At 40.7% G+C, this 27,393-nt stretch overlaps 1 protein-coding gene across 1 annotated transcript in view; it reads left to right on the top strand.

Moving 5' to 3' along the window:
- The window catches only part of LOC126183549 (sodium channel protein Nach), a 259,499-nt gene that overhangs the window by 37,807 nt on the left and 194,299 nt on the right, over positions 1 to 27,393 (top strand). Inside the window, exon 3 of the mRNA XM_049925663.1 lies at positions 17,132 to 17,274. Coding sequence (XP_049781620.1) covers positions 17,132 to 17,274 — 143 coding nt within the window. The remainder of the gene's footprint in view (positions 1 to 17,131; positions 17,275 to 27,393) is intronic.

Below are 27,393 nucleotides of genomic sequence, written 5' to 3'. Positions count from 1 at the left end.
ACATCGCGTCGACTACGACACCATGAAATAATTGACATGGTGCTGAACAACATCAAACGTGCCGCAGAGCGCCGGAGAAGACAGCAAAAACAGGTTTGTACACGTCGTGACTTTCACATTGGACAGAAGATATTAGGACGTACACACTATTTATCCAACAGAGGAAAGAGTAGATGCAGTAAGTTTGAGCTTCTATACGCAGGTCCATATCGGATTCGCAGCATTCCTCACCCCAATGTAGTACACGTCGAAACTTTGAGAACCAGAAAAACCAAAGGAAACCACCACGTGTCCAACATAAAACCTTTTATTGAATGAACATACTTTATGATTTATCATACTGTAATGCCATTTCATGATTTTTTTATGACCACTTATGCAATTATATTTATGTGACTACTTACTGACGATTGTCGTGTTTTTTCTTGGCAAGTGCCCGGCATGGTAAGGTTAGCAGGTCGCTCTTCTTGCCGTTACACATCAGATCGTGCACATTTTTCCAGATGAACTTACGTATCTTATGAATAATTATGCAATTTTATCTAGTGACATACTAATTTTATTAAATTCTCTCTCCATTCAAGTCTTCAATTCTCGCCTCTATTAACTACACAACATACAAGCTGAACACAAAGAAGGTCACATTTCTTGTCATCATTTTTTACGTATGTATGATTGTTTTCCTGTTTTGTTTGCATGGATTATGAAATAGTTAAGATATAACAAACACCAGTTGACTTTAACATTTTTGCCCTATGATATCTCAACATCGTGACTACTTTACTTTTTTTGCTGCTACATTGTGATACACTGTGTACATTTTTGCCTCTGAACACTGTCTATGTTTTTGACATATTACGTTTTCTGTCATGCTATGCTGTATGCTCAATTATGTTACTATAAACCAGTTTTTATTTAGTGGGTATATGATTTAAGCGCAAGACATTAATCTTTGTTCATCATTTTCAGAAAGTAATACCGTGTAAAAAAAAAAAATTAAACAGACATGGGAATTTCACCTTCGGAATGAACGAAAGATGATGAAATACCTCGTGAGGAAGAGTAAATGGATCAGAATTAACAAGCATTAACAAGAATATACGATACACATCGTAGAATAGCAGTCTTAACTAATTTTTTCTTTCAGAATACGAGGCGATTAATGCAGGCTGTCAGACAGAATTACACATCTTAGTTTTAGTGATGAAATATGCTAGAAATAAGGAATAGTTGTATAATGGATAATGAAGTAACTTCTTTGCAGATGATAATGAATGGTGATGAATAATGATGAAGAATATGCTACTATGGATAATGAAGTTTTTCTTTACAGGTGATGATAATAATGGAGTTATGATAATATGGATAATGAAGTCTTTTTTTCCAGATGAGGATAATGTTGAAGTTTATGTATTTATGCTATATAGTTATTTAAGTATTTGTTGCAGCTCGTTTTGACAGTATGTCTTATATCGCATAGTATGATGACTGAAGGTTTTGGAAAGGACAGCTAGAGAACATATATATTTTTTATACACATTTTACTACCTGTTAATTCGAAGTTCACTACTTTTCAGCATAATATGCGTTTCTTCTTTCGGTTTAATAATCCATTTTTGTATATTTTGCAGGAGAAATTATTCATGAAATTAATGTGCTATAAGCTGTTGTTCATTAAACCTATGTCATATATGAATGTGATCACATATACTCTACTTGTTTCATAACCTTGCTACAGCTGACTCATGACGAATGACGTTACACATCTTCATTTGCAGCAATAACTCAAAAGCAAATATTGTTATTAATTATCGATCCCAATACACTGCATTGCTAGCACAAAAAAAAATGCTTTGTAACTGGCCAATGAATGCCACTCCACTGATTATTGTAATAAGATGACCTATGATGCCAATGATTACTATAGTTAAATGAATTATGTTAATACTATGCCATTTATTAGCTCCTGTTTCGAATGATGACTTCTGATGGTTTGTAGCTGGGCAATGAGTGCCAATGTTCTCTGTAAACAAACGATTTATGAACATTATTCTGTAATACTACATACATGGTATAGAAATGTTCAGTAACTGGGTGATGAGTACCACCAATTACTCAAATCAGTTGTTAGACTAGTGTAATTCTCAATGAAGACTACTATGTGACTTAATGTCCTTCACCTTCTGACCTAATTACCTGGAATTACCGCAATATCCGTTCGTCCTGTGTATCCTCATGATCATGGAGCACTATATTTGGTTTTTGCACTAATTCTACGTTGGTGTACCTTACAAGAACGTGGTGTTGACACGACATGTTGTCCACCACCTTGAGCGATGGAGATGTTATAATAGTCTCACTGTCTGGTGTACCTAATGTACTACCAAAATGATAACATGAATATTACTACGACAGTTCAGTGTCTTGGCTACACTGATTAACACTTCAAGGAAAAGAACTTCAGATTGTCTCACTTGGTGTTGTGCTTCTATAGAAAGATATGGACTTTCAGTGCAGCTGCGTGCAACCTAAAGTGCTACAACCATGACGCAATCCTTCCCATTCCTTTCCTAGTTCTTGCAAAATGGTAAACACTTATACAATGCGTTTAAATTCTTGTAAAATGATAAAGACTTATACAGTGTGTGTGCACTTCATTTTACTCCATGATACGTAAAAATGCTAAGGACTTATACAGTACGTGTGCACTTTATTTCACTCCTTGATATGTTAATTTGTTGCAAAAAATGCTAAAGAGTATTACAGTGCGTGTGCACTTTTGTTATTTTGTTAACATGATTTGTATTCATTGCCTTTACATTTTGTGATTTCCTGATATGCCTTCAGTACTACAGTGCATGTGCACTTTATGTCATTTGTTAATATGATTTGTTCTCATTCTGTATACATTTTGTCATTGCTTGATATGTTCTGTACTCAGTGCATGTGCACTATATTTTATTTCATGTTCTGCACTTATATATATGTATATATTCTGTGATTGTAAACTTAGTTAATTAGGAAAAATTTGTTGCTCATGGCAAGTCCAATTGACTCACCATCGCTGCCTAATTTCCCCCCCCCCCCCCCCCCCAGTGGAGGGTTATGAAAGACGTATACATTGCCAGCGATGGGCGAGGCATGACAGAATCTCTGACCAGAGAGTAGTTTATCGTTAGTTGTTGCTAGTCTGCGCTTGACCGCGCTAGTCGACAGTAGTAGTGGTGAGTCGTCAGTCCGTGCTAGTCGGCGGGAGTCGGCATGCGTCGGCTGTGTGCTCTGGTCGCGACTCTGGTCAGGACTCTGGAGGATGAGTATTGTTGTAGAAGGTAAAGAAGCAGCCTTGCGCATATTTAATAATGTATGTTACTTGTAATTTAATTTGTTCCAAAAAATGCTCCAATAATAATTTTATAATATAAAGCAACTCTTTTAAAGAAAAGCATTCATTTCAATTTAAAGAATATTTCAAATGCATGATCATTCCTTCCAATAATAAAAAAAAAAAAAAAATATACGCCAGCATTGCACGAAGCTGTGTCGAAAAATTCCAACTTAAGAGCAGATATAATTGCAGTTTTATTGAGGTAAGAATTTTTGCTTCTTCATTATTCAGAATACAGGGCCGAAGGTCAGCGCTGCTGTCCTCATAAAATTTATCAGGTTACAGAACTTTTTTTGTATTATTTTGGTGTTTAGGAATTTTTCTATTTCGAACTTGACATTAAATAAGAAAAGAATTTTGTGGGAATATTAAGTGTGAATGCATTCTTTGCACAGAGACTATAAATCGGAGCCAATTTTGTTCAGAGGTTACATTAAAATCAATGTTGTTCAGGGTTTACAATTTAAAAATTCATTTTAATTATTTAATTATTATTTTTTGTGGGAGGTTACACTTGGCACATTTTCATTATCATTAATTTTGTGTGGGGAGGTTACAAGCTCACATTTATTACAATAAATACCATACCTGAAATGCTACCACTCTCATTATTATGACAGATAGGTAATGCACGTAGTAAGTTCGTCGTATTCATGATTTACTCTTGGAAGTAACATACTGTTCTTATTATTTAACACCAAATGACATTAAAAGTCGGCCGTGGTGGCCGAGCGGTTCTAGACGCTACAGTCTGGAACCGCGCGACCACTACGGTTCGAATCCTGCCTCGGGCATGGATGTGTGTGACGTCCTTAGGTTAGTTAGGTTTAAGTAGTTCTAAGTTCTAGGGGACTGATGACCTCAGCAGTTAAGTCCCATAGTGCTCAGAGCCATTTGAACCATTTTTTTGACATTAAAAATTTAAGTTATTCACGAGCAGCTAGTTGAGAATATGTATGAACTTCAAATGACACGACGAACCGTCTCGTTCTGCATATGGATTCAAACCCAGGTCACGCAGACTAAGCTAAGATTTCGTGACTGACGGAAACTGTCATTCCTGATTAGGCATACGGAGAGTGATATACCACGATTTTAGACAGTATCAGTTAACAAATATCAACCTTAAATTGCATAACGCAGACATTTTTAACGGACGCGAATTCCTATCCAGCATCTACCGTCCCTGTTAACGAACGACGAGAGATGTTAAATATTGCTGCTTCACATGTAACTTACTTGAAATGCCGTGAGGTAAAACTTTGTGTTGGACAGGGATTCGAACCCAGAACCTGATCGGATTGATATCGAAGCACAATCAACTGTGACATTTCAGATTTTCTCGGCAGTAGCAAGATGTTTTAACTCAAATGACGAGACGAAACATTAATTTTTTCCTTCCCAGGACTCCAACCCGGCACCTATCGCTGTTATATTCTAGAGAAAAAGAACGTTAAATATGGGTTTGATGCAACAGCAGCGACATGTGAGCATGTTTGAACTAGAAATAATATGACGAAGAGTTCAGTGCTGACTGGGAATAGAGCTCCACACATATCGTTGTTGACTACACACAACGAGACGTCAGCTACCGAATTTTCTCCACCAGCAGCTCGGAATATCATCTTGAACTTATAGTGATCTCGCAAATAATTCTGTGTCTCACTGGGAGTCAAAAACGTCTAATATCGTTAGTGTTGACAACGAATGAAAATACACTCCTGGAAATTGAAATAAGAACACCGTGAATTCATTGTCCCAGGAAGGGGAAACTTTATTGACACATTCCTGGGGTCAGATACATCACATGATCACACTGACAGAACCACAGGCACATAGACACAGGCAACAGAGCATGCACAATGTCGGCACTAGTACAGTGTATATCCACCTTTCGCAGCAATGCAGGCTGCTATTCTCCCATGGAGACGATCGTAGAGATGCTGGATGTAGTCCTGTGGAACGGCTTGCCATGCCATTTCCACCTGGCGCCTCAGTTGGACCAGCGTTCGTGCTGGACGTGCAGACCGTGTGAGACGACGCTTCATCCAGTCCCAAACATGCTCAATGGGGGACAGATCCGGAGATCTTGCTGGCCAGGGTAGTTGACTTACACCTTCTAGAGCACGTTGGGTGGCACGGGATACATGCGGACGTGCATTGTCCTGTTGGAACAGCAAGTTCCCTTGCCGGTCTAGGAATGGTAGAACGATGGGTTCGATGACGGTTTGGATGTACCGTGCACTATTCAGTGTCCCCTCGACGATCACCAGTGGTGTACGCCCAGTGTGGGAGATCGCTCCCCACACCATGATGCCGGGTGTTGGCCCTGTGTGCCTCGGTCGTATGCAGTCCTGATTGTGGCGCTCACCTGCACGGCGCCAAACACGTATACGACCATCATTGGCACCAAGGCAGAAGCGACTCTCATCGCTGAAGACGACACGTCTCCATTCGTCCCTCCATTCACGCCTGTCGCGACACCACTGGAGGCGGGCTGCACGATGTTGGGGCGTGAGCGGAAGACGGCCTAACGGTGTGCGGGACCGTAGCCCAGCTTCATGGAGACGGTTGCGAATGGTCCTCGCCGATACCCCAGGAGCAACAGTGTCCCTAATTTGCTGGGAAGTGGCGGTGCGGTCCCCTACAGCACTGCGTAGGATCCTACGGTCTTGGCGTGCATCCGTGCTTCGCTGCGGTCCGGTCCCAGGTCGACGGGCACGTGCACCTTCCGCCGACCACTGGCGACAACATCGATGTACTGTGGAGACCTCACGCCCCACGTGTTGAGCAATTCGGCGGTACGTCCACTGGCCTCCCGCATGCCCACTATACGCCCTCGCTCAAAGTCCGTCAACTGCACATACGGTTCACGTCCACGCTGTCGCGGCATGCTACCAGTGTTAAAGACTGCGATGAAGCTCCGTATGCCACGGCAAACTGGCTGGCACTGACGGCGGCGGTGCACAAATGCTGCGCAGCTAGCGCCATTCGACGGCCAACACCGCGGTTCCTGGTGTGTCCGCTGTGCCGTGCGTGTGATCATTGCTTGTACAGCCCTCTCGCAGTGTCCGGAGCAAGTATGGTGGGTCTGACACACCGGTGTCAATGTGTTCTTTTTTCCATTTCCAGGAGTGTACATTAAACATCAAAATTATTATCCATCAGCAGATACGTGTTCTCATGCTAGAGCTTGATAATAAATAACGAAATATTTAGTGCCGGACCAGGATTCGAATCCATTCACGCGCAACATGTGGAGATATTGAGGAATCTGCAGTTTTGAACAAACAACAAATTGTATCGGAGCTGTATTGTCGCGAAGGGATGAAATTCCGCATTAAGGGCGGTCTGAGTTCCATTCCCAGTTCAGACCCAATTTTATCGACATGCAGATGCTCAAATAAAAGATGTAATAAATGTCCTGTGACCCTACATAACGTGTGTTTCGTCACTAGAAATAAATAACTAGTACAAGAAAGGTTACTGGTGATAGAGTTTCTATATGTCGCCACTCCAGACTTTATTGTGGTTCAAACTAACGTCTACTTGGTAGAGAAGGAATATCATTTTTAATGTGAATTTCAGACCACACTGACATTATATCTTCTTCACTTGGTGTAGCCAGAAGAGAATGGAATCTGTCTCTCCCTATACAAAATCATTGACAGAAGTTGGAATGGAACCCAGACCGTAGGTATATGAACCTATCATCAGTCCATCAGACCACCAAATCCTCTTCTCTGTGACTAATTTTTCTATCGTAACGCTGTTGCGCCACACTGGATGAGAATTCTGACACACAGGCTCCCTGTAGTAATTTGCAGCATGTTCAGTAAATTCATTTACTTGGTTGACTGAATCACCATGAACTAGCTGCCTCGGCTACCCAGTGCACACATTCGACTATATTTTGTAATCACCGAAATAAAATCACGTAATTGCCACCTACACAGAACAGCCAACAGTGTAGGATGCAGAAATTTAAATAGGAAGTGTTCCTTTCCACTTGAGCTACTCTACTGCGCTTTCTGTTTGTTGAAAACGTCGTGCATTGCAAAAGAAAAGCTGTAACTGTTTCTCTCTCAGAAGTCTATACCCAGCCATATGCATTATCTCACAGCGCAGTGGAATGCAGAAGTTCTGGAGGAATTGTTAAGTTCATGGTAAGTGTCGCACACTGTAGATAAGATGTCGCGAGTCTGAATACATTCACTGCTACGTTTTTTAAAACGCAATTCTGCTGTCTGCTAATGTTGTCAATCTGATGGAACTTTGAACGTAATTCCGCTTCACTTCTCAACCCAAAATAGTCGCATGTCAAAAAAGGGCTAACTTCTGCGACATTTTGTTCTTTTCAGGTTTAATAGTCAGCCAGGCAGCAGATACACCGCGAAACTTTTGTATTATGTAAACAATTGATTTTGTAAAACATTGTCTGTCATACACAACTTGAAACAGGTCATGTCGACCTAGTCATATGGAAGAACTGACAGCGACGTATATCTGAAGGCAGTAAGATCTCTTGCCTTTTGGTTTGGCAGTACTTCAAATGTTCAAATGTGTGTGAAATCTTATGGGACTTAACTGCTAATGTCATCAGTCCCTAAGCTTACACACTACTTCACCTAAATTATCCTAAGGACAAACACACACACCCATGCCCGAGAGAGGACTCGAACCTCCGCCGGGATCAGCAGCACAGTGGCAGTACCAGATAGCCATTTCTAGGCGCAAGTAAATGAAGAAAGGCAACGCGTTTTTGTTATCAAGTAACGTATTCAACAATTGCTTTAGTTTTAATGTGATCTATGAGTAATTGCTGATATTTGATATTAACACAAAAAGGATTCCATGGACAGGGAAAGAACTTGATCTTGCGAAACTACTTCTATAATGACCAATAGGCATTAAATGATCTTCTAGCACATGTGTTCCAGCATCGGTGTGAAGAAAATGATAGTAATAATGACGGTAATAATCGAATTATGCGGTAACTTCACACTTCACAGTGGATTTTCTCGAACTAAGAAATTTGCTGAATTTGTGAAAATTTCAAAATGGCTAGCCTATGATGCCTAGAAGTGTCTTTACATCCTGCTGACATGAGAATAGCATAATCTCCGCGTCAGAAGCTTGCATCTACTTAACCATTGAATAGACTCGCATTTTTTCCACCGCGACTAATTTTGTAAGCTAAGCACATCATCCGTTACAGCACACTCCTGGGGCTGGGAAATGTGGCCACAATGGTCTGATGGAACGAACTATCACAGGTGCAAAACGTGGGTTCAGGCATTTACTTTTAAGAGGCACAAACAGATTTGCTTTACCTCTGGTAACCTCAAGAGAAAGACGGTATAATCCAGAATCCGCATTAAACATCACGTTCCTTCATTACCAACTGGGCATAGCCGGTTTACGTTGGAAAATGACATGGCGGAAGTCATGGTAAACAGAAATACAGTCGCCAGTAAACTTACTTACATTAGAAAATTTTATTTTATTTGATGAACCGATAGTCATTTAAAGGAACAGGGCTCTTATTTTACTGATACTTGATTGAACTAGAGACGTCGAAAATTTGGTGGTGGACTTTGATTCGAATTAGTATCTCCTCTTCTTTTTTTTTATTTGTTTGTTGTGCTCGACTATCAGCGAGGCACGAAAATATCTGTGAATGAGTTCTTAGTTTTGAGTACACTTACGAAAGAAATATAAAAACAACTATGTGAGTTACTGATTTATGATGGTCAGTTTGCAGTCAGTTCCGAGTATTATTAGTAAACACGCTCCCGTCCCTAAACCTAGTTACAGAAATGCGAATCAGACGCATTACGTATACCAGGCCGCAGCAGCCGCGACTTGGAGACGCCAGCTATGGTCACTTTCCAGCCCGCTGCAGGTTGACATCGGTTCGTCTTCTTCCTGCTGGTACTGTAACTGAGATTTGGCAACAAGGCAGGGTATGTTTGGCAACTCTATGATCGACGAGTTACTTCCTCGTGTGCACGGAAATAAGCCTCAAAGTTCACTTGATTTTACCTGTCATTTCCATTGAATAATCTGAGTTATTATCGCTTGAGGTGTAATAAAAGATTGAAAATTTACGGTTTTCAGCCCAGGAAAGTCGTTGCACGTGGAAATCGCAACTAATCTCGTCCTTTAAATAGCGGTTTACGAGTTCTAGCAACCATTGACCTCGTAAGACGAAGCTAAGACACATACTTCCTCGCCAGCTCTTTGGTAACGTGCTGACCTGTGAAAAAGCTTCTGTTATGGTTCGCAGTTCCAGTCTCACTAAGTGTAACGTTTTTATCCCTTCTGTGGAAGAGCTACAAGCAGTCAGATGAAACATCGATAAGGAAATCGCAAGAAAATACTTTCGGCTTATAGTGCAATGGTGAAACACTTACAATGCTGCACAACAGGTAACGCCTCTTTCCGCTGGCAAGCAAATTTTGGGTTCTAGGAATATGTAAGTTTATTTATGAAATGCCACATTTGTATACCCCTTGAGTATGTCACAGCATACCAATTAAACACAGACCCAATCAAAATCTAAATGAGTAGTATTTTACTAATTCGTGTCCATAGAGGCACGCTTGTGTACAGATACTCAGTTTTATTACAACAGACTTTCGCCGTAAGGTTATCGTGGGTAGTTTTATTTCATTTCTTATAATACAGTGCACAATTTTCGTAAGTTTTCCTTTAGTTTTGTTAAAAACTTAGTAAACATGACAGAGATATTAATCATCAAGGATATATGCGAATTCTCTGATGTTATCTATAACAGTCTGACAATGCACATGCAGTTTATTGATTACATGCATGTAGAAAACTTGTTCTGAGTTAAAGCTGTCAAACAAGATTTGAAGAAGAATAAAATGCCACTACCACACGACAGCTAATGTAGAAAATACTTTTCTGACGTATTTTGGCACGATGTGCTCTCCCCATACATAATACAAAAGTTTCGCGATGTATCTGCTGCCTGGCTGTCTATTAAACCTGAATAGAACAAAATGTCGCAGAAGTTAGCCCTTTTTTGACGTGCGACTATTTTGGGTTGAGAAGTGAAGGGGAATTACGTTCAAAGTTCCATTAGATTGATAACTTTAGCAGACAGCAGAATTGCGTTTTGAAAAACGTAGCAGTGAATGTATTTGAATTCACGACGTTATGTCTACGGTGCGCTATTCTTACTGTTACACTACTATCTGAAGCGTAGCTACAGGCGCTCCAGAAGTCAAGAACAGTTCCTCCAGAACTTCCGCATTCCACAGTGTTGTGAGATAATGCATAAGGCTGGATGTAGACTTCTGAGAGACAGAGAGTTACAGCTTTTCTTTTTCACTACACGACGTTTTCAACAAACAGATAGCGCAATAGAGTAGCTCAAGTGGAAATGAACACTTCCTATTTAAATTTCTGCATCCTACACTGTTAGAAGTTCTGTGTAAGTGGCAGTTACATGATTTTATTTCGGTGATTACAAAATAGAGTGGAATGTATGCACTGGGTACCCGATTCAGCTAGTTCATGGCGATTCGGTTAACGAAGTAAATGAATGTACTGAACATGCTGCAAACCACTACAGGGAGCCTTTGGGTCAGAATTCTCATCCAGTGTGGCGCAACGGCGTTACAATAGGAAAATGTACCACAGAGCATAGGATTTGGTGGTCTGTTGCGTTGCTGATAGATTCGTACACGCATGTTTTGGATTCGATCCCAGCTTCTGCCGACGATTTTTGATAGGGAGAAACAGATTCTATTCTCTTATGGCTACGCCAAGTGAAGAAGGTATAATGGCATTGTGGTCTGAAATTCACATTAAAAATGATATTCCTTCTCTACCAAGTAGACGTTAGTTTGAACCACAATAAAGTCTGGAGTGGCGACATGTAGAAACTCTATCACCAGTAACCTTTCTTATGCTAGTTATTTATTTCTAGTGACGAAACAAACGTTATGTAGGGTCACAGGACACTTATTCAATCTTTTATTTGAGCTTCTGTATGTCGATAAAATTGGTTCTGAACTGGAAAGGGAACTCAGACCTTCCTTAACACGGAATTTGATCCCTTCGCGACAATACAGCTGGGATACAATTTGTTGTTTGTTCAAAACTGCAGATTCCTCAACATCTCCACATGTTGCGCGTGAATGGGTTCGAATCCTGGTCCGGCACTAAAGATTTCATTATGTATTATCAAGCTATAGCATGAGAACACCTATCTGCTGGTGGATAATAATTTTGATTTTTAGTGTATTTTCGGTTGTTTGTAACACCGACGATATCTGACGTTTTTGATTCCCTGTGAGACACAGAACTGTTTGTGAGATCACTTTAAGTTCAAGGATGTTAAGTCCGAGGTGCTGGTGGAGAAAAATTCGGTAGATGACGTCTCTTTGTGTGTAGTCGACAACGATATGTGTTGGGTTCGATTAGTAGTCAGCACTGAACTCTTCGTCATATTATTTCTAATTCAAACATGCTTACATGTCGCTGCTGGTATAACAAACCCATATTTAACGTTCGTTTTCTCTAGAATATAACAGCGATAGGTGCCGGGTTGGAATCCTGGGAAGCAAAAAATTAATGTTTCGTCTCGTCATTTCAGTTAAAACATCTTGCTACTGCCGATAAAATCCGATATGTCACAGCTGATTGTGCTTTGATAACAGTCCAGTTAGATTCTGGGTTCGAATCCCTGTCCAACACAAAGCTTTACCTCACGGCATTTCAAGTAAGTTACTTGTGAAGAAGCAATGTTTAACATCTCTCGTAGTTTATCAACAGGGAAATAGATGCTGGGTAGGAATTCGCGTCCGTTAAAAATGTTTACATTATGTAATTTAAAATTGATATTTCCTTACTGATACTGTCTAAAATCGAGGTATATCACTCTCTGTATGCCTAGTCAGGAATGACAGTTAGTTTCCGTCAGTCACGAAATCTTTGCATGGTCTGCATGAGCTGGATTTGAATCCATATGCAGAACGAGACGGTTCGTCGAGTCATTGGAAGTTCATACATAATCTCATCTAGCAGTTCGTGAATAACTTAAATTTTTAATGTCATTTTGTGTTAAATAAGAAGTACGCTATGTTACTTTGAAGAGGATATAATGAATACGATGAACTTACAACGTGTATTACCTATCTGACGTAATAATGAGAGTGGTAACATTTCAGGTATGGCATTTATAGTAATAAATGTGAGCTTACAAGCCTTAAGGACAGTCTTATTTTTGATAAGGTGTTCCCTGATATTTGTAGTATCGTGGTATTACTTTACATCTTCAGTTATTGCGATACAGAGCAGTGTTTTCTAGTGGTGATTTGTTGGAACCATTTTCAATAGTCAGAGGACCTGCTAGACAGCTGCGTTATGAGGGTTGTATGCGAATCAGTCAAAATGCCATTCAGATCGTTCGGATACTTTTGAGCACGACTGTACATGCAGGTTTCCGCTTGATATGTTTGACATGTGATGAGAGATGACGTACTAGACTTAAAAATGGCTCCAAAACTGAAACCGCCATAGTGGAAATGATTACCATCAAAGGACAAAAATTTCAATTAGAAATTTCTGGATGCCTGTGCCTCCCAATAAAGAAGAGCTCAAGCTAGCAGCAGATATTGTAGTGTTCACGTACCCTGATGAATCCAAACATCATGATCACATTTCTAATAGGGCATTGGTCCAGCTTTGGAACAGGCTGCAGCAACGATTTTCAGTGACATGAGTTCGACAAGTCCTTGGTTGGTTTGTGGAGGTATGTGATACCAGTTGCCTACTCAAAGGTCACACAATTGCCATAAATTATGGGCCAGTGATCTGTGAACGCAGTGTTGGGTTCTGACAGCGCCCCGAATGTTGTCCATCGGTTTCAGATCAGAAGAATCTGGTGACCCAGGGGAAAAAAATATAAACTTATGGTAAGGTCTTATGGGACCAAATTGCTGAGGTCATCGGTCCCTAAGCTTACACGCCACTTAATCTAACTTAAAATAGCTTATGCTAAGGACGACACACACACCCATGCCCGAGGGAAGACTCGAACCTCCGACGAGGTGACCAAGGCATGAACTTATTTTCACTATTATGCTCCTCAAATCACTGCAGTAAAATTCTGGCCTCGTGATGTGGACAGTTATGCTAATGGAAGGAGCCATCGCTATTGGGGAAAACCTCAAACGTGGAGGGTTGCAGGAGGTCCGCAATAATTACTACCACTACTGTACAGCATTGTGTTGCTATCACTGCCTTGCCTCCCTGGCAGTGCGTGTTTTGAGTAGCTGTTAATCTCGATGATGGCGCATGCAGCCATGATGTCGATTTGATATAACAAGAAACGTGACTCGTACGACCTGGCGACACGTTTTCAATTATCCATGGTCTGTTCTCGATGATCACATAGCAATTGCAATCGTACGCCAGGAACGTCAAAAAGCTCTTCATACACTTCAATTTCTGTTTATCCCTCGAATAAAAAATGAATACCTGTGCAGTATCTGAAACATCTGTTGACTCGTTCAGAGCCAAAGAGAACCATTGTAAGTGTCGAATTTTCTCAGACGATTGAGTTAATATATTTTCAAGCAACATCACTTACTCTTTGAGCCACTGACAAACTAATGTTTTCAAATAAATTACCTTTTTCTCGTTTCGTTTCTTCAACTCATGCAATATTAATTCGCCGTCGGTAAAGGATTTTCCACGTTTTGCTGTTGAATGAGCCACGCGGAAACAAGCGTGATTTACAGCTTCTTCTTCACCATTTACTTCCTGAAACAACATTTGATGAGATTTCAATCCCCGTTTCAACCGTTTATAACCGTTGCTTTCTGGTAAATTTAAAATAACTCTGATAATGTTTAGTTTCTTTAAGAAGTTTTGTATTTTGTCCTTTCAGAAATATTGTTTCATTGCAAACTGTAAACATTGCCGTATTCCTTGACTCAACTACGAAATATTGATGTTCTCACTGGTATTAAAATTTCAGCACTCACTATGTGTCTTCCGTTTCTTTTCCACATTTACACAAATTCACACAAAAGATGTAACTGCAAATAAAAATGATGCCAACTATTAGTATTAAGAGTAAGGTGCGCTGGATTTATCTTTCAAGCAATTTTAATTAAATGCTAGCTATTAACACACTGCATCTTCAGTAAGAAACTTTAGTCACAAAACCCACTAGTCTTATTATATTGTGCTTTTCGTATCTCACATTTTGTCGCTACCCACAAGACGGTGCTGTGCTACAGCACTTCTCTACTCCCCTGGAGATGCCACTACTATGCATTTAGCATTGTCAGCAGAAGTCGTAACAATACGTAAAGTGCAGCTATCACTTCAGCAATGAAACGACCTGGACACTTGCCCGTATGTGCCGACAGAAAATGCGGAGTGAAGTTCACCCCCACTCCCTAAGCCATAGATCTAAATCAATGTCTAGTTCTGAAACGAAAATTTGTGCCTAATTCAACACTACAGTATGTTGGTGTTATGAACTATAGCCTGCCCAACTTTTCTGCAGTCCATGTCTGCAGTGACCGTACAGAACGTACGGAACTAATGTTGCAGTGGGAAGATATTCCGCAGTGTTGATACCATATACAGCTGATCACTTGCTCTGATGTTAATGACGCACGAAAATAACACTTAAATTTATCTATGTTATATGGATGTTGTTTGAGGTCTGCGACTGTATTATAAGATTATGTGGAATAATTTATACTGCTGCAGTCACTTTTTACTAATATTTCATTAGCACAATGCATTTCGGCAGCATGTTGCCATCTTGAGGCGCATTACACAGTTACTTATACATCAGCTGATTGGTTATGAACATTAGCTGTGTGTGACAGTGGGGTTAAGAATCGAAAAATAAACCTGTGTAGAAGGATAAATCTGTTACAGTGTGTACATTATGTGAGTAGCATGATTAGGTAATATATTAATACCTTTACTTACATTTCAGTTGGCGATTTTATTTTCTGGCACCCAGAGCACAGTAACGGGTACATCACAACTTGGCATTTTCACAAACATCTATTTACATGTTTCCAAAGAGTTTGAAAATCTAAGATGAACTACTTACAATTTCAAAGACTGTTAACATCTTTCCAGAGAGTTATAAAATTTAAGCGAAAATATTTACAATTTCAAACACAGTAATAAATAATTGTAGTGAAGATGAGTTAATGTACACAACCTATCAGCTGATGTATAAGTAACTGTATAATGCACCTGATGATGGCAGCATGCTGCCAGAATTCATTGTGATAATAAAATGTTAGAAAATAACGTTATTGAAAGCGCGTTAGAGCGACCTTCACGAGTAATATTTATTTGTAGCAATGTATTTGAAATGAAATTAAGGTCACACCTTAAGTTCAAACATATGTAGTTCACTGCGTAATGACTAGTGCAGTACCACTCAGTGTCAGCTTGTAAAGGATGGCAACAGTGGCGAGCGTCACGAAAACTTCTGAATTTTACCGAGGAGTTCCGAGCAGTACTAGGTTATCAGACCTCAAGAAAACTTACACAGACTGTAATTGGGTCGTGGCACTTGGATCTTAGTGAAAGAGGCAGCGTGGACCTTAGGCTAAGCCGTTTGAAGCCCCCTGCTTTACAGAGTGGTGAAGCCTCCAACCCACACTTGCTGTGATGAGACGTGGACGTACACCACTTTGTCGCCTGTTCGTGGTTTCACCGTCCTTTGACCTCTTTCCATTGTTTCACGGCGTACGAACCCCAATAGCACGCGAACATCCGAGCAGGCCGCTGTTTCCGAGATGGTTTTCCCAGGCGACAGGCCATAATAATCTGCCATTTCAGAATGAAATTTTCACTCTGCAGCGCAGTGTGCGATGATCTGAGACTTTACTGACAGATTAGAACTGTGTGCCGGACCGAGACTCAAACTTGGGACCATTTACTTTCAGAACCATTTCTCTACCTACTGAATCACGAGTTCGAGTCCCGAGTTCGAGTCTCGGTCCGGCACACAGTTTTAATCTGCCAGTAAGTTTCAAATCTGGCATTTGTCAAAGACTTTTACGTCAGTGGATTTCCCCGTTTGCTGGCAGTATCGTTGCAAGAAATGTTCCCCATTACCCTCTGCTCAGCTTACTCATTTCCCTTACCGCGCTTTCAGTCTAGTAATGGGCAGTGGTCATAATGTTTTGACTCATCAGTGTAGTTGCATTCATAAAAATGCTTTTAGAATGGAGCGTACTGCTCTGTTTTTTACTAGAGCACAATGCATATTCGAGTCACTGTCACATTTCTGTCGAGTGTATTTTTCTCAGTAACGAAAATTAATGACAATTCGCCATCCAATGTACATGTTAATCAGAGCTACTTACTTGCAACATTGTTGTAGTAGCTGTTAGACCAAACACTTATCCGACCGCCGGCCGGAGTGGCCGAGCAGTTCTAGGCGCTACAGTCTGGAGCCGAGCGACCGCTACGGTCGCAGGTTCGAATCCTGCCTCGGGCATGGATGTGTGTGATGTCCGTAGGTTAGTTAGGTTTAATTAGTTCTAAGTTCTAGGTGACTGATGACCTCAAAAGTTAAGTCGCATAGTGCTCAGAGCCATTTGAACTTATCCGACTAGCTCTGGTGCCAGATGCTTCTCTTTAGTCTCCTGAGGTGTAGAATGTAGCATAGACACGTCACATCTACTACTACAGAACTACAGAGGTGGCGATTGCTTGCAGTTGACGCCGAAGTGCGAGCAGATGATGGTGCGCTGCAGCTGGCTGGGCCACACGCGGCCCTGCGGGGAGCTGTTCAAGCTGCGCAAGACGTGCGACGGCTACTGCTGCATCTTCAACTACCGGCGCACGAGGGATCACCTCGGGTCAGTACTGCAGCCTTTCTGTCCGGAGCTCCTGCACCTAAACTGATTACTACTACGTTGTTGTCTAGCTGACACCGCTTCACCGCAGTGGTTCATTATATCCGTGCTAGTGCATTGTCGTGATGGAAAAGGACATTTTTGCTGTCCAATCGCCGGAAGTTTTCTTGCAGCTCGGTTTTCAAACGGTCCAATAACGATGAGTAATATGCACTTGTAATGTTTCTACCCTTTTCCAGATAGTCGATGACGATTATCCCTTGCGAATCCCAAAAGACAGTCGCAGTAACCTTTCTGGCCGAAGGACTAGTCTTCGCATTTTTTGGTGCAGATTCTCCCTTGGTAACCCATTATTTAGATTGTTGTTCGCTCTCAGTAGTACAGTAATGTATCCATGTTTCACCCACAGTGACGAAACGACGCTTTAAGTTCTACGGATTCTTCCTGAACAGCTGCAAACCATCCTTGCAACACGTCACACGATTCCGTTTTTGGTCAAGTGTATTACGTACCCGTTCATTAGAGATGCCCACAGCATTAGCAATCTCACGCACATTAACTCTTCTGTCATCAATCATCATATCATGGATTTCATCAATGATTTCTAGAGTCGTAACCTCAACATGGCGTCCAGAACGTTCAGCATCACTTGTGCCCATATGGCCACTCCGAAAATTTTGAAACCACTTATAAACTGTTCTAATCGAAGGTTCAGAGTCACCATAATGTTTATCGAGCTTCTCTTTAGTCTCCTGAGGCGTTTTGCTTTTCATAAAGTAATGTTTAATCACCACACGAAATTCTTCTTCGTCCATTTTTTCACAATTAATCGACTTCCTTTATTCACACGAATGCCAAACACAAAGAAATGGACCAATATGGCTGAAACTTGGTGTGTGTTCTTTCCAAAGATGCTACTAACTAAATATGACCTCAATACGCGCCCGTGGTGCCATCTCTCAGACTTTGCACGGACTTTTCAAACGACCCTCGTACGTATACACGAGGGATGCTGGCAAATCGGTCTTGGGCTATTGACGGCACTTGCAGCGTGTAGCTGGGTGTTCAGGCGCGGTCCAATGGGGTGGGTGGTGCGTGAGTTTTAGAGGGTATGACATCCCTTCCCCAGAGATAAGCATTTTACGAAAAGCGTTCATTTTTGTACGTGCATAAATTTCGAAATTTCCTAGCTAACTTTCGGAGAATAAATTAGAAAGCAGATGTTGAGCATCTAAAATTCAATAAGAATTATAAAATACGTTCAACGCAGTTGCTTGTGCGAGAGCTTCCCATGTTCACAGGTCTAACTGCCTGCGCAGAAAATTCCGGAGAGAAAAGACATACATCCACGGGCTGACTGTGCCAGTTACAAATATGAAATGGCTAATGAGCCGCATATAGAGCTGGCAAAGCAGAGGATGTTCCGCAATGCAAGAAAGGAAGGGCAAAGACCTTTCCACAAAAAAAAAAGAAGAACACGAAGACTGACTTCTCTGAAACGACAGAAAGAAGCACAATTAGCACAATTCTACTTAATTACACACTAACATAGCCATAGTCTAAGGCTCTAGTTTCACATCTGTAGTGGTAAATGCGCTATTCACAATGGTGAGTGCATACTGCAAGTTTATTTTCTGTAAATTACTACATTGTCGAAGATTAGAGAGTTTGTTACTCTCATACACTTCAGATCCAAACGTTTCTGATACTGACTTTATTCCTCACCTGAAGTGGCTTTAGCACAGGAACTATGGTGGCAGCTTGAACTAAAAAATGTAAATAACAGACTTGCGTCGACCAGTCAGTTGTGAGCAGGCAGCGTTAAGTAGCGGACATGAAACTAGTGTGTCAGCGTTAGTGTATCACAAATCAAAATTAAGTGTTAAAGACATTATCCAGAATTTTTTTTAAAAAAGGTGCAAATATGTGCAGAGTTCTTATCACACACCTCGACTTCTGAGTGAAAACAATGATGCATAGATGCCTGCTGCCACTTGACTGAAATGAAAAATTTCGACAATTCTTTTCTGGAAAAAATCATCACTGGTGACGAGATATGGTGTTATCAGTACAAACGTACCACAATATGACAAGGTACAGAAATTTAAATGAAGGCTTTGATGATATAAGTGAATAGCCAATGCGACACACAAGTTGAACAACATGCCGAAGAAGAACTTTTCCGACAGTTTCACGTGGTTGTATGAACGTTCGTGCATTTTACACAAGTGAGGCGAGACAACGTGGAACACGTGTAGTATTAAAACCACAAACTTAACAGCAACTTTCAGACATGCAGACAGCTTTTGATGTAGTAGAATGTATTGCCCAGAAAACCAAATGAAAATCATAAGTTTTGCTATTAGCGTCGCCCTAATTGTAAGAAAATTTATTGCCGTAGATAAACTCAAGCAACAGGATGTAAATAATTTTGAGCCCTGAGTCAGCTTTGCCTGTTGCTAACACAATATCAACAAATAACTGAATATTGCCTCTGTTCCTGTGAGTCATAATATTTCCTGTTAGTTGGTGAATTTAGAAGTGAAGCATCCTTGGATATCTGTAGTAGCACTAGTAGCATTAGTAGTAGTAGTTTTATTCACCTGTAAATCCGTTTTAGAAAGCTATGGGACATGTCATGGTATTATGATCTAAGAACAAAATAAAATTCATCTTCACAGGCACTTAAGTACTTACAGGTCCATGTTACAATTTCACTGTATTGTGGAGAGCAACTTGTGGCAATATTACTGTAAGATGCACAATTTTTTATAATTTTGTTGTAACTTGGAGGGTAATTTGTTACAATATCACTGTAACATAGGCATTTTGTAACAGATTAACTGTAATGTGGAGGACAATTTGTCACTGTTCTATGTCTGGTTTTTGCGAAGTCAGACAAGTCCAGAGCTGACAAAGCTGCTGTTCCAAGAATCACATCGCTCTCCTTTTCTCCATCTGCCACAGTTAGCTTTCACCAGTCATGTGAAGTTATGTGTGTGTGTGTGTGTGTGTGTGTGCACAATTCAAAGGCAAATATTTTACAGAAATATTGTTAACTTTTAAGAGATGGTTACAGGAATAATGCATATCTTTGAGCTTGACACAATTTTTATGCAACTGATTGCATCATTTTAATATTATACTGACTAAATAAATGTGTATGTAAAATTTACGCAACTGTCTTTGACTTTAAACCGAAGGTTTATGGAAGTACTTTATATCTTTGCCACAGTGCCTTTTCAAGTGATGGTTACAAAATTTTCTGCTGCATACCTTTGAACTTGGCGCCATTTTTGCGCAATTGACTGTCCGTCTGTAATACTTCACTGAGAGTGGTTGTAGAGGGGGACGGACGAAGCAATACAGGGCAAGTAACGCTATCTCTGATTCTGATCGGCTGAAGAAAGGGGAAGGGGAGTGGTTTGGAAAGGACGACTGAGGAGGGGGGGGGGCATACCTTGATGGTATTATTTATTAGGATGATGACATGGCTGATGGGAGTAATGATGTCGCTTATAAAGAGGGCCTGTCTTGTGGTGTCATGAATAGGCAACAGAATTGGATCATAGGAGATCACATGTTGTTGTGGTCTTCAATCCAAAGACTGGTTTGATGCAGCTCTCCATGCTACTGTATCCTGCACAAGCTTCTTCACCTCTGAGTAACTACTGCAGCCTACATCTCTGTGAATCTGCTTAGTGTATTCATTTCTTGGTCTCCCTCTAAGGTTTTTACCCTCCACGCTTCCCTCCAATACTAAACTGGTGATCCCTTGATGCCTCAGAACGTGTCCTATCAAACGATCCCTTCTTTTAGTCAGTTTGTGTCACAAATTCCTCTTCTCCCCAACTCTATTCAATATCTTCTCATTAGTTATGTGATCTAACCATCTAATCTTCAATATTCTTCTGCAGCTTCTATTCTCTTCTTATCTAAACTATTTATCGTCCATGTTTCACTTCCATACAAAGTCTTCCTGACACTTAAATCTATACTCGTTGTTAACAAATTCCTCTTCTTCAGGAAAGTTTTCCTTGCCAAAGCCAGTCTACATTTTATATCCTCTCGACTTCGACCATCATCAGTTATTTTGCTCCCCAAATAGCAAAACTCATGTACTACTTTAAGTGACTCATTTCCTATTTTAATTCCCTCAGCGTCACCCGACTTAATTCGACTACATTCCATTACCCTCGTTTTGCTTTCGTTGATATTCATCTTAGATCCTCCTTTCAAGACACTGTCCATTCTGTTCAACTATTCTTCTAGGTCCTTTGCTCTCTCTGGCAGAATTACAATGTCATAGGCAAACCTCAAACTTTTGATTTCTGCTCCATAGATTTTAATTCCTACTCCAAATTCTTCTTTTGTTTCCTTTACTGCTTGCTCAGTACACAAATTTGATAACATCAGAGATAGGTTACAACCCTGTCTTTCTCCCTTCCCAATCACTGCTTCCCTTTCATGCCCCTCGACTCTCATAACTGCCATCTGGTTTCTGTACAAGTTGTAAACAGTCTTTCGTTCCCTGTATTTTTCTCTTACCACCTTCAAAATTTGAAAGAGACTATTCCAGTCAACATTGTCAAAAGCTTTATCTAGATATACAGATGATAGAAAGGTAGGTTTGCCTTTCCTTAATGTCTCTTCTAAGAAGAGTCTTAGGGTCAGTATCGCCTCGCGTGTTCCAACATTTCTACAGAATCCAGACTTATCTGCCCCAAGGTCGGCTTCTACCAGTTTTTCCATTCGTCTGTAAAGAATCCATAATAGTATTTTGCAGCCATGACATATTAAACTGATAGTTCGGTAATTTTCACACCTGTCGACACCTGCTTTCTTGAGGATTGGAATTATTAATTATATTCTTCTTGAAGTCTGAGGGTATTTCGCCTGTCTCACACATCTTGCTCACCAGATGGTAGAGTTTTGTTATGGCGGGCTCTCTCAAGGCTATCAGAGGTTCTAATGTACTGTTGTCTACTCCTGGGGCCTTTTTTTGACTTAAGTCTTTCTGTGCTCTGTGAAATTCGTCACTCAGAATTATATCAGCCAGTTCATCTTCATCTATTTCCTCTTCCATTTCCTTAACATTTCCCTCATTTACATCACTCTTGTATAGGCCGTCTATATATTCCTTCCACCTTTCTGCTTCCCTTCTTTGCTTAGGACTGGTTTTCCATGTGAGCTCATGATGTTCATACATGTGGTTCTCTTTTCTACAAAGGTCTCTTTAATGTTTCTGTAGACAGTATCTATCTTACCCCTAATGATATATATACCTCTACATCCTTACAACTGTCCTCTAGCCATCCTTGCTTAGCCATTTTGCGCTTTCTGTCGATCTCATTGTTGAACGTTTGTATTCCTTTTCGCCTGCTTCATTTACTGCATTTTTATATTTTCTCCTTTCATCAATTAAATTCAATATCTCTCCTGTTACCCAAGGATTTCTACTAGACCTCGTCTTTTACCTATTTGATCCTCTGCTTCCTTCATTATTTCATCTCTCAAAGCTACCCATTCTTCTCCTACTGTCTTTCTTTCCTCTGTATTTGACAATCGTTCCCTAATGCTCTCTCTGAAACTCTCTACAGCCGCTGGTTCTTTCAGTTTATCCAGGTCCCATCTCCTTAAATTCCTACCTTTTTGCAGTTTCTTCAGTTTTAATGTACAGCTCATAAACCAACAAATTGTGGTCAGAGTCCACATCTGCTCCTGGAAATGTCTTACAATGTGAAATGTAATTGAAAGAAAAAAAAATTACACTGGAGTGCCCACAGATACTACTCACTACGAACATTTTTATTGGAGTACCCATTCCTGACAAACGCAGACCAGAGATTACTAAACGCTATTAATAAGCTATCTGGAAATGAGATATCTTTAGCCCTATGAACCAGATTCCATAATACAGCACTTCTTTGGTCTAGGTGATGACAGCTCATAGCTTATAGATATAGGTCAGTGAGTGCAAGTTTATGAAACTCACTGTGACTCAAGGAGTCATCTTCTTTACTATTAACCATGACGTCCAGAAACAGGGGATATCCATTTTCCTCCACTTCCATCGTGAAACAGATGCTCCGATGTAGGGAGTCAAGATGTTTCAACAATAAAGGAAGCGTTGCTCTCCCATGTGGATACACCACGAAAATATCATTCACTTATCTCCAAAAGCATTTAGGTTTGAAAACCACCGACTGAGCTGCTTTGTCCTCGATGTCTTCCATACAAAGATTAGCTAGTATAGGAGACAGAGGGCTACCTATAAGAGCATTGTCTTTTCACTCAAAATATTGGATGCTGCATAAAAAATACTTCGAAGTAAGCATAGGTATGAAAATTTGTAATATATCTGCTATAAGTTTAGCTCCTAAGAATTGTGATGAATCCGCCAATGGTAGTCATTGGAACAAAGTGACATCGAAAGTCATTAATACATCGATTGGTTCGAGGCACACGTTTTCCAGTCGCAGCATAAAATCTTCTGAATTTAGTATATGTTGCTCGCGTTTCCCTACTGAAGGTCTCAAACAAGAAGTCAAATATTTTTCTAGGTAGTGTATTGGAGCTCCTATGTTGCTCACAATGAGACGAAGCAGAACTCCTTATTTATGTATCTTAGGCAGGCAAAAAAAAAAGGTCATGGTGGAACTGGTGCTCGTACTCTTAAGCTCTTTTCATACGATCAGGAAATTCGTTGGAGCTTTTATGAGTGCAGATGTGTTCCATTGTACTGCATCTGTTGGATCCTCCTTGAGCTGACGATACACTGATTCCTGCAGTAAAGCCATCATATTGCCAAAGTAAAACGTTGCAGGTAGAAGAACAGTAGTGTTCTCTTTGTCCGCAGGTAAAATTACCATTTCTGTGCTCTTTCTCAAAGATTGGAGCGCTTTTCTATCTTCAGTGGTGACATTCTACTTGAATGCAGACATCTTAGTTATGGTTTTGCAAGTCTCTCTCCTCATTTCTCCAGAAGTCTCACTGGGAAGTTTCGAGATACCCTGCTCAACAACGCTGATAAAATCTTTGATGGGTACATTCTTTGAAGTGGATACAAAATTTAGATCTTTTTCCATCACTGATGCCGCAGCCTCACTCAGTGGTTTTTCTGTGACTTTAACCAAGTGCGTCTCCATAATTTATCTTGTTGCATTTATCGGTGTTTACGGTGATGGAAGTATATAAGTCGTTCACAGTCTGAAAACGACCGCGTAGTGCTGCCCACCCATTCGCAGGAATCCATTGACAGACGCCATGAGATATTCAGATAACGTGAAAGCAAGCTTCTGGAGACTCTGTCTAATTCTCGCCTTGTATAACGAGTTCACTCTCTCACAAATTCACTGCTAGCTCGTTGTTTAATATTCTTAGCTGCCACAGAGTCTATACAATGGATAAACTTGTAAGCACTGGTGTACTCTGCTGGTCCGAACATCTCCCTAAAAATGAGAGAGAGCACAACAGTGTATTGCCCTTGTAATGGAGTTTATCGAACTCACGTATCTGTTGACCATTTCATCTCTTTAGAGGTACCAGGTACGCTCTTTCGGGCTTTCTCAACGTATTAAATAATTGAATAGTTTACGGGCATTGAGTCGGACAGTTCTGTGTAAACTGCCCAATGTTTACACTTGGCAGGGGTTCATCATTTCCAGGTGCTACTGATGCATTGTTATTGTAGCTCACCAATTTATATAATGGCTTGCCAGAAAAAAAACAGGCGTCAAGTCGCAGTGCTATAACGTCATCGTCGACAACAAAAGCCCCACGTCAGGGAAAAAGCGGCAGTCCGTATTCGCAGTGTGGAAAAGAATCACCGCAAACTGTAGACCAATCAAACACGTATGGACGTTCTGTTAGTGTTTGTTCAGATAGTAGTCTGACTAATAGCTCTCATCAGTGGCGTGAGTGACATACTTGGATGTCAACTACACCATGCCAAAAACACAAGAATTACCTTGACTGATTCTTGGAAAAGGGCCAAACAAATACATTGCTGGAATTTCTCTCAGTTTCGAAGCAATAATAGAGACCATGGTGCATAATGAGACACCATCGGTGGTTTTGCCTTCTGACAAGGTTTGCACGAAGCCAGACCTTCTGGACTTGTTTGGAAAATAGCATGTCTCACAAAGCTTGTGAAAACATTTCTCTGGACCAATATGTGCATAACTCGAGTGAGTATGCCAAATCAACATATTAATCATCTCATCAAGAATACATACTATCAAACGTAAACCATCTACATGTATTCTCCTAAAGAAAATGCCATCCATAATTTTGTAAAATTGTCTAATTTTACAGCTTCACCTCTTTCTGTGCCAGATCTTTATCCTGTTCTTTGACAGTACTCATAAGCATATACGTTATAAAATAGTCAAATGCTACATTTTTCAAGTTCATCCCTTTAAGTGATCGTTCTTGGTCCTAGTATTGAGCCCTAGAGGGGATACTGAAAGAGCAGCACCAACGACATTATCCTTACCAAGCATACACATAATAATGAAGTTGAATTCTTGTAAATGCAGCACACATCTCGGTAAATGACCATGAGTCAACATTGCACTCATCAAAAATTCCATAGCTCAGTGATCTGTGTAAACTTTAGTCACCAGTCTAAACAAACAGCACAACCTTACAAAACGTCACACATCAGCCAGAACTTCCAGCTCACTGACTAAATAGTAGTTTTCACTCTTAGCGGGAACCCATCTTGCAAAAGCATTGGTATGACGCCTCATAACTCCATCTACATCAGATTCTTGGAAGAGATTAGCATCAAGACCTGTCTTAGAATTGTCAGATCCTAGGCAACAACCTCTGTTCGTATCAGGATGTCACCGGAATGTAGCCTCCAGAAGAACCTTGTGCTTGCTTGGGCATCCAAATTCCAGGGAGTATACTTACCCATTAATGCATACAGCCGTGTTGTAGTTAAAATGTTCTATTCATAATTTTTTAAAATAATCTTACCCAGGAATGCACAAATATCTTTCCTGGTTGTGGGAACATGGAAATTGAACAAAACCTCAATCAGCTCTGGATCAGTTAAAATCCCTGGTGCAGTCACTGTATGTCCGAGAAATTTCCCTTGAGTGTGACCAAACTCTGTGTTTTTGGTTTTACAGTCATACCATACTCTTGAATCACCTTCAACGATCTGTCCAACACCTCATATTTTTTCCCCAACTATCCTCAGAAACTGACACATATCCAAGATAAGTAATCAATCTGTTTTTCAAATCGAGTGGAAGAACACTTTTAAAGCCTCTAAGAAATGCAGCCAAACTAACACTCATCCCAAAGCGCACTTGATAAAAGGATCGTGACACAAAGATGCTGAAAATTTTTGATATGAGGGTTGCAACTCAATCTGCGAATAACATTCTCTTAACAGGAGACAGGACTGAAATTTTTGAAAACACATATCCAATGTCAGTGGTCTAACAATTGCTGGTAGAAAAGTCGTATTTATCTGCTTGAATCTAGAATCAGCTTAATACCATACTCTTTCTCTGGAACCACCAACAACGGATGATCAGAATGAAGAGTTCAGGGGTGAATGCGTGTAGCAATGAGGCAGTGAGGCCCAGTGATAGACTCTTGGTCGAGGGAAATACTTTATTAGACTTAAATTACACACCTCGTCGTTGAAAATGTAAGGCAGACAAAACCCACTCTGGCTCGGCATGTCGTCTGTGACAAACAGGTGGCTGGCTTTCACTCTGGCGAAGAGATACACATATCAGTGACCTGCATCACTAACCTCAGGCTGGGTAGAAGCCAGCAGTCTTTCTGTAGGCCATGGGTCCGAAGTCAGCAGTGCGTTTCTTCTTTCTGTTGCGACTGTGTTCTGCCGTATAACGCCCACACCAAAGTGACTCAGGCCCAGCTCGCATCCATTGTGTAGACGAGGGAAGACTGCCACGTATGGGATATAATGCGCTGTCCTCTGACAGGCGTGTGGCGACAGCAGGTGCAGGCAGCGGGTCGGCAGCTCTGTCCACCAAGTCCACAGGGGAGACATAGTGCAGGAGGTGGCTCACCCAACCCAGTCTTGAGCCCATGGCTGCAGCTGGCAAGGCCCAGTTGTCTCATTGTGTACCCGTG

This window comes from Schistocerca cancellata, chromosome 1 (assembly GCF_023864275.1).
Source record: "Schistocerca cancellata isolate TAMUIC-IGC-003103 chromosome 1, iqSchCanc2.1, whole genome shotgun sequence".
Classification (NCBI taxonomy): Eukaryota; Metazoa; Arthropoda; class Insecta; order Orthoptera; family Acrididae; genus Schistocerca; species Schistocerca cancellata.
Note: the sequence above shows the minus strand (reverse complement) of the source record. Positions and strands in the feature narration are given on the sequence as shown.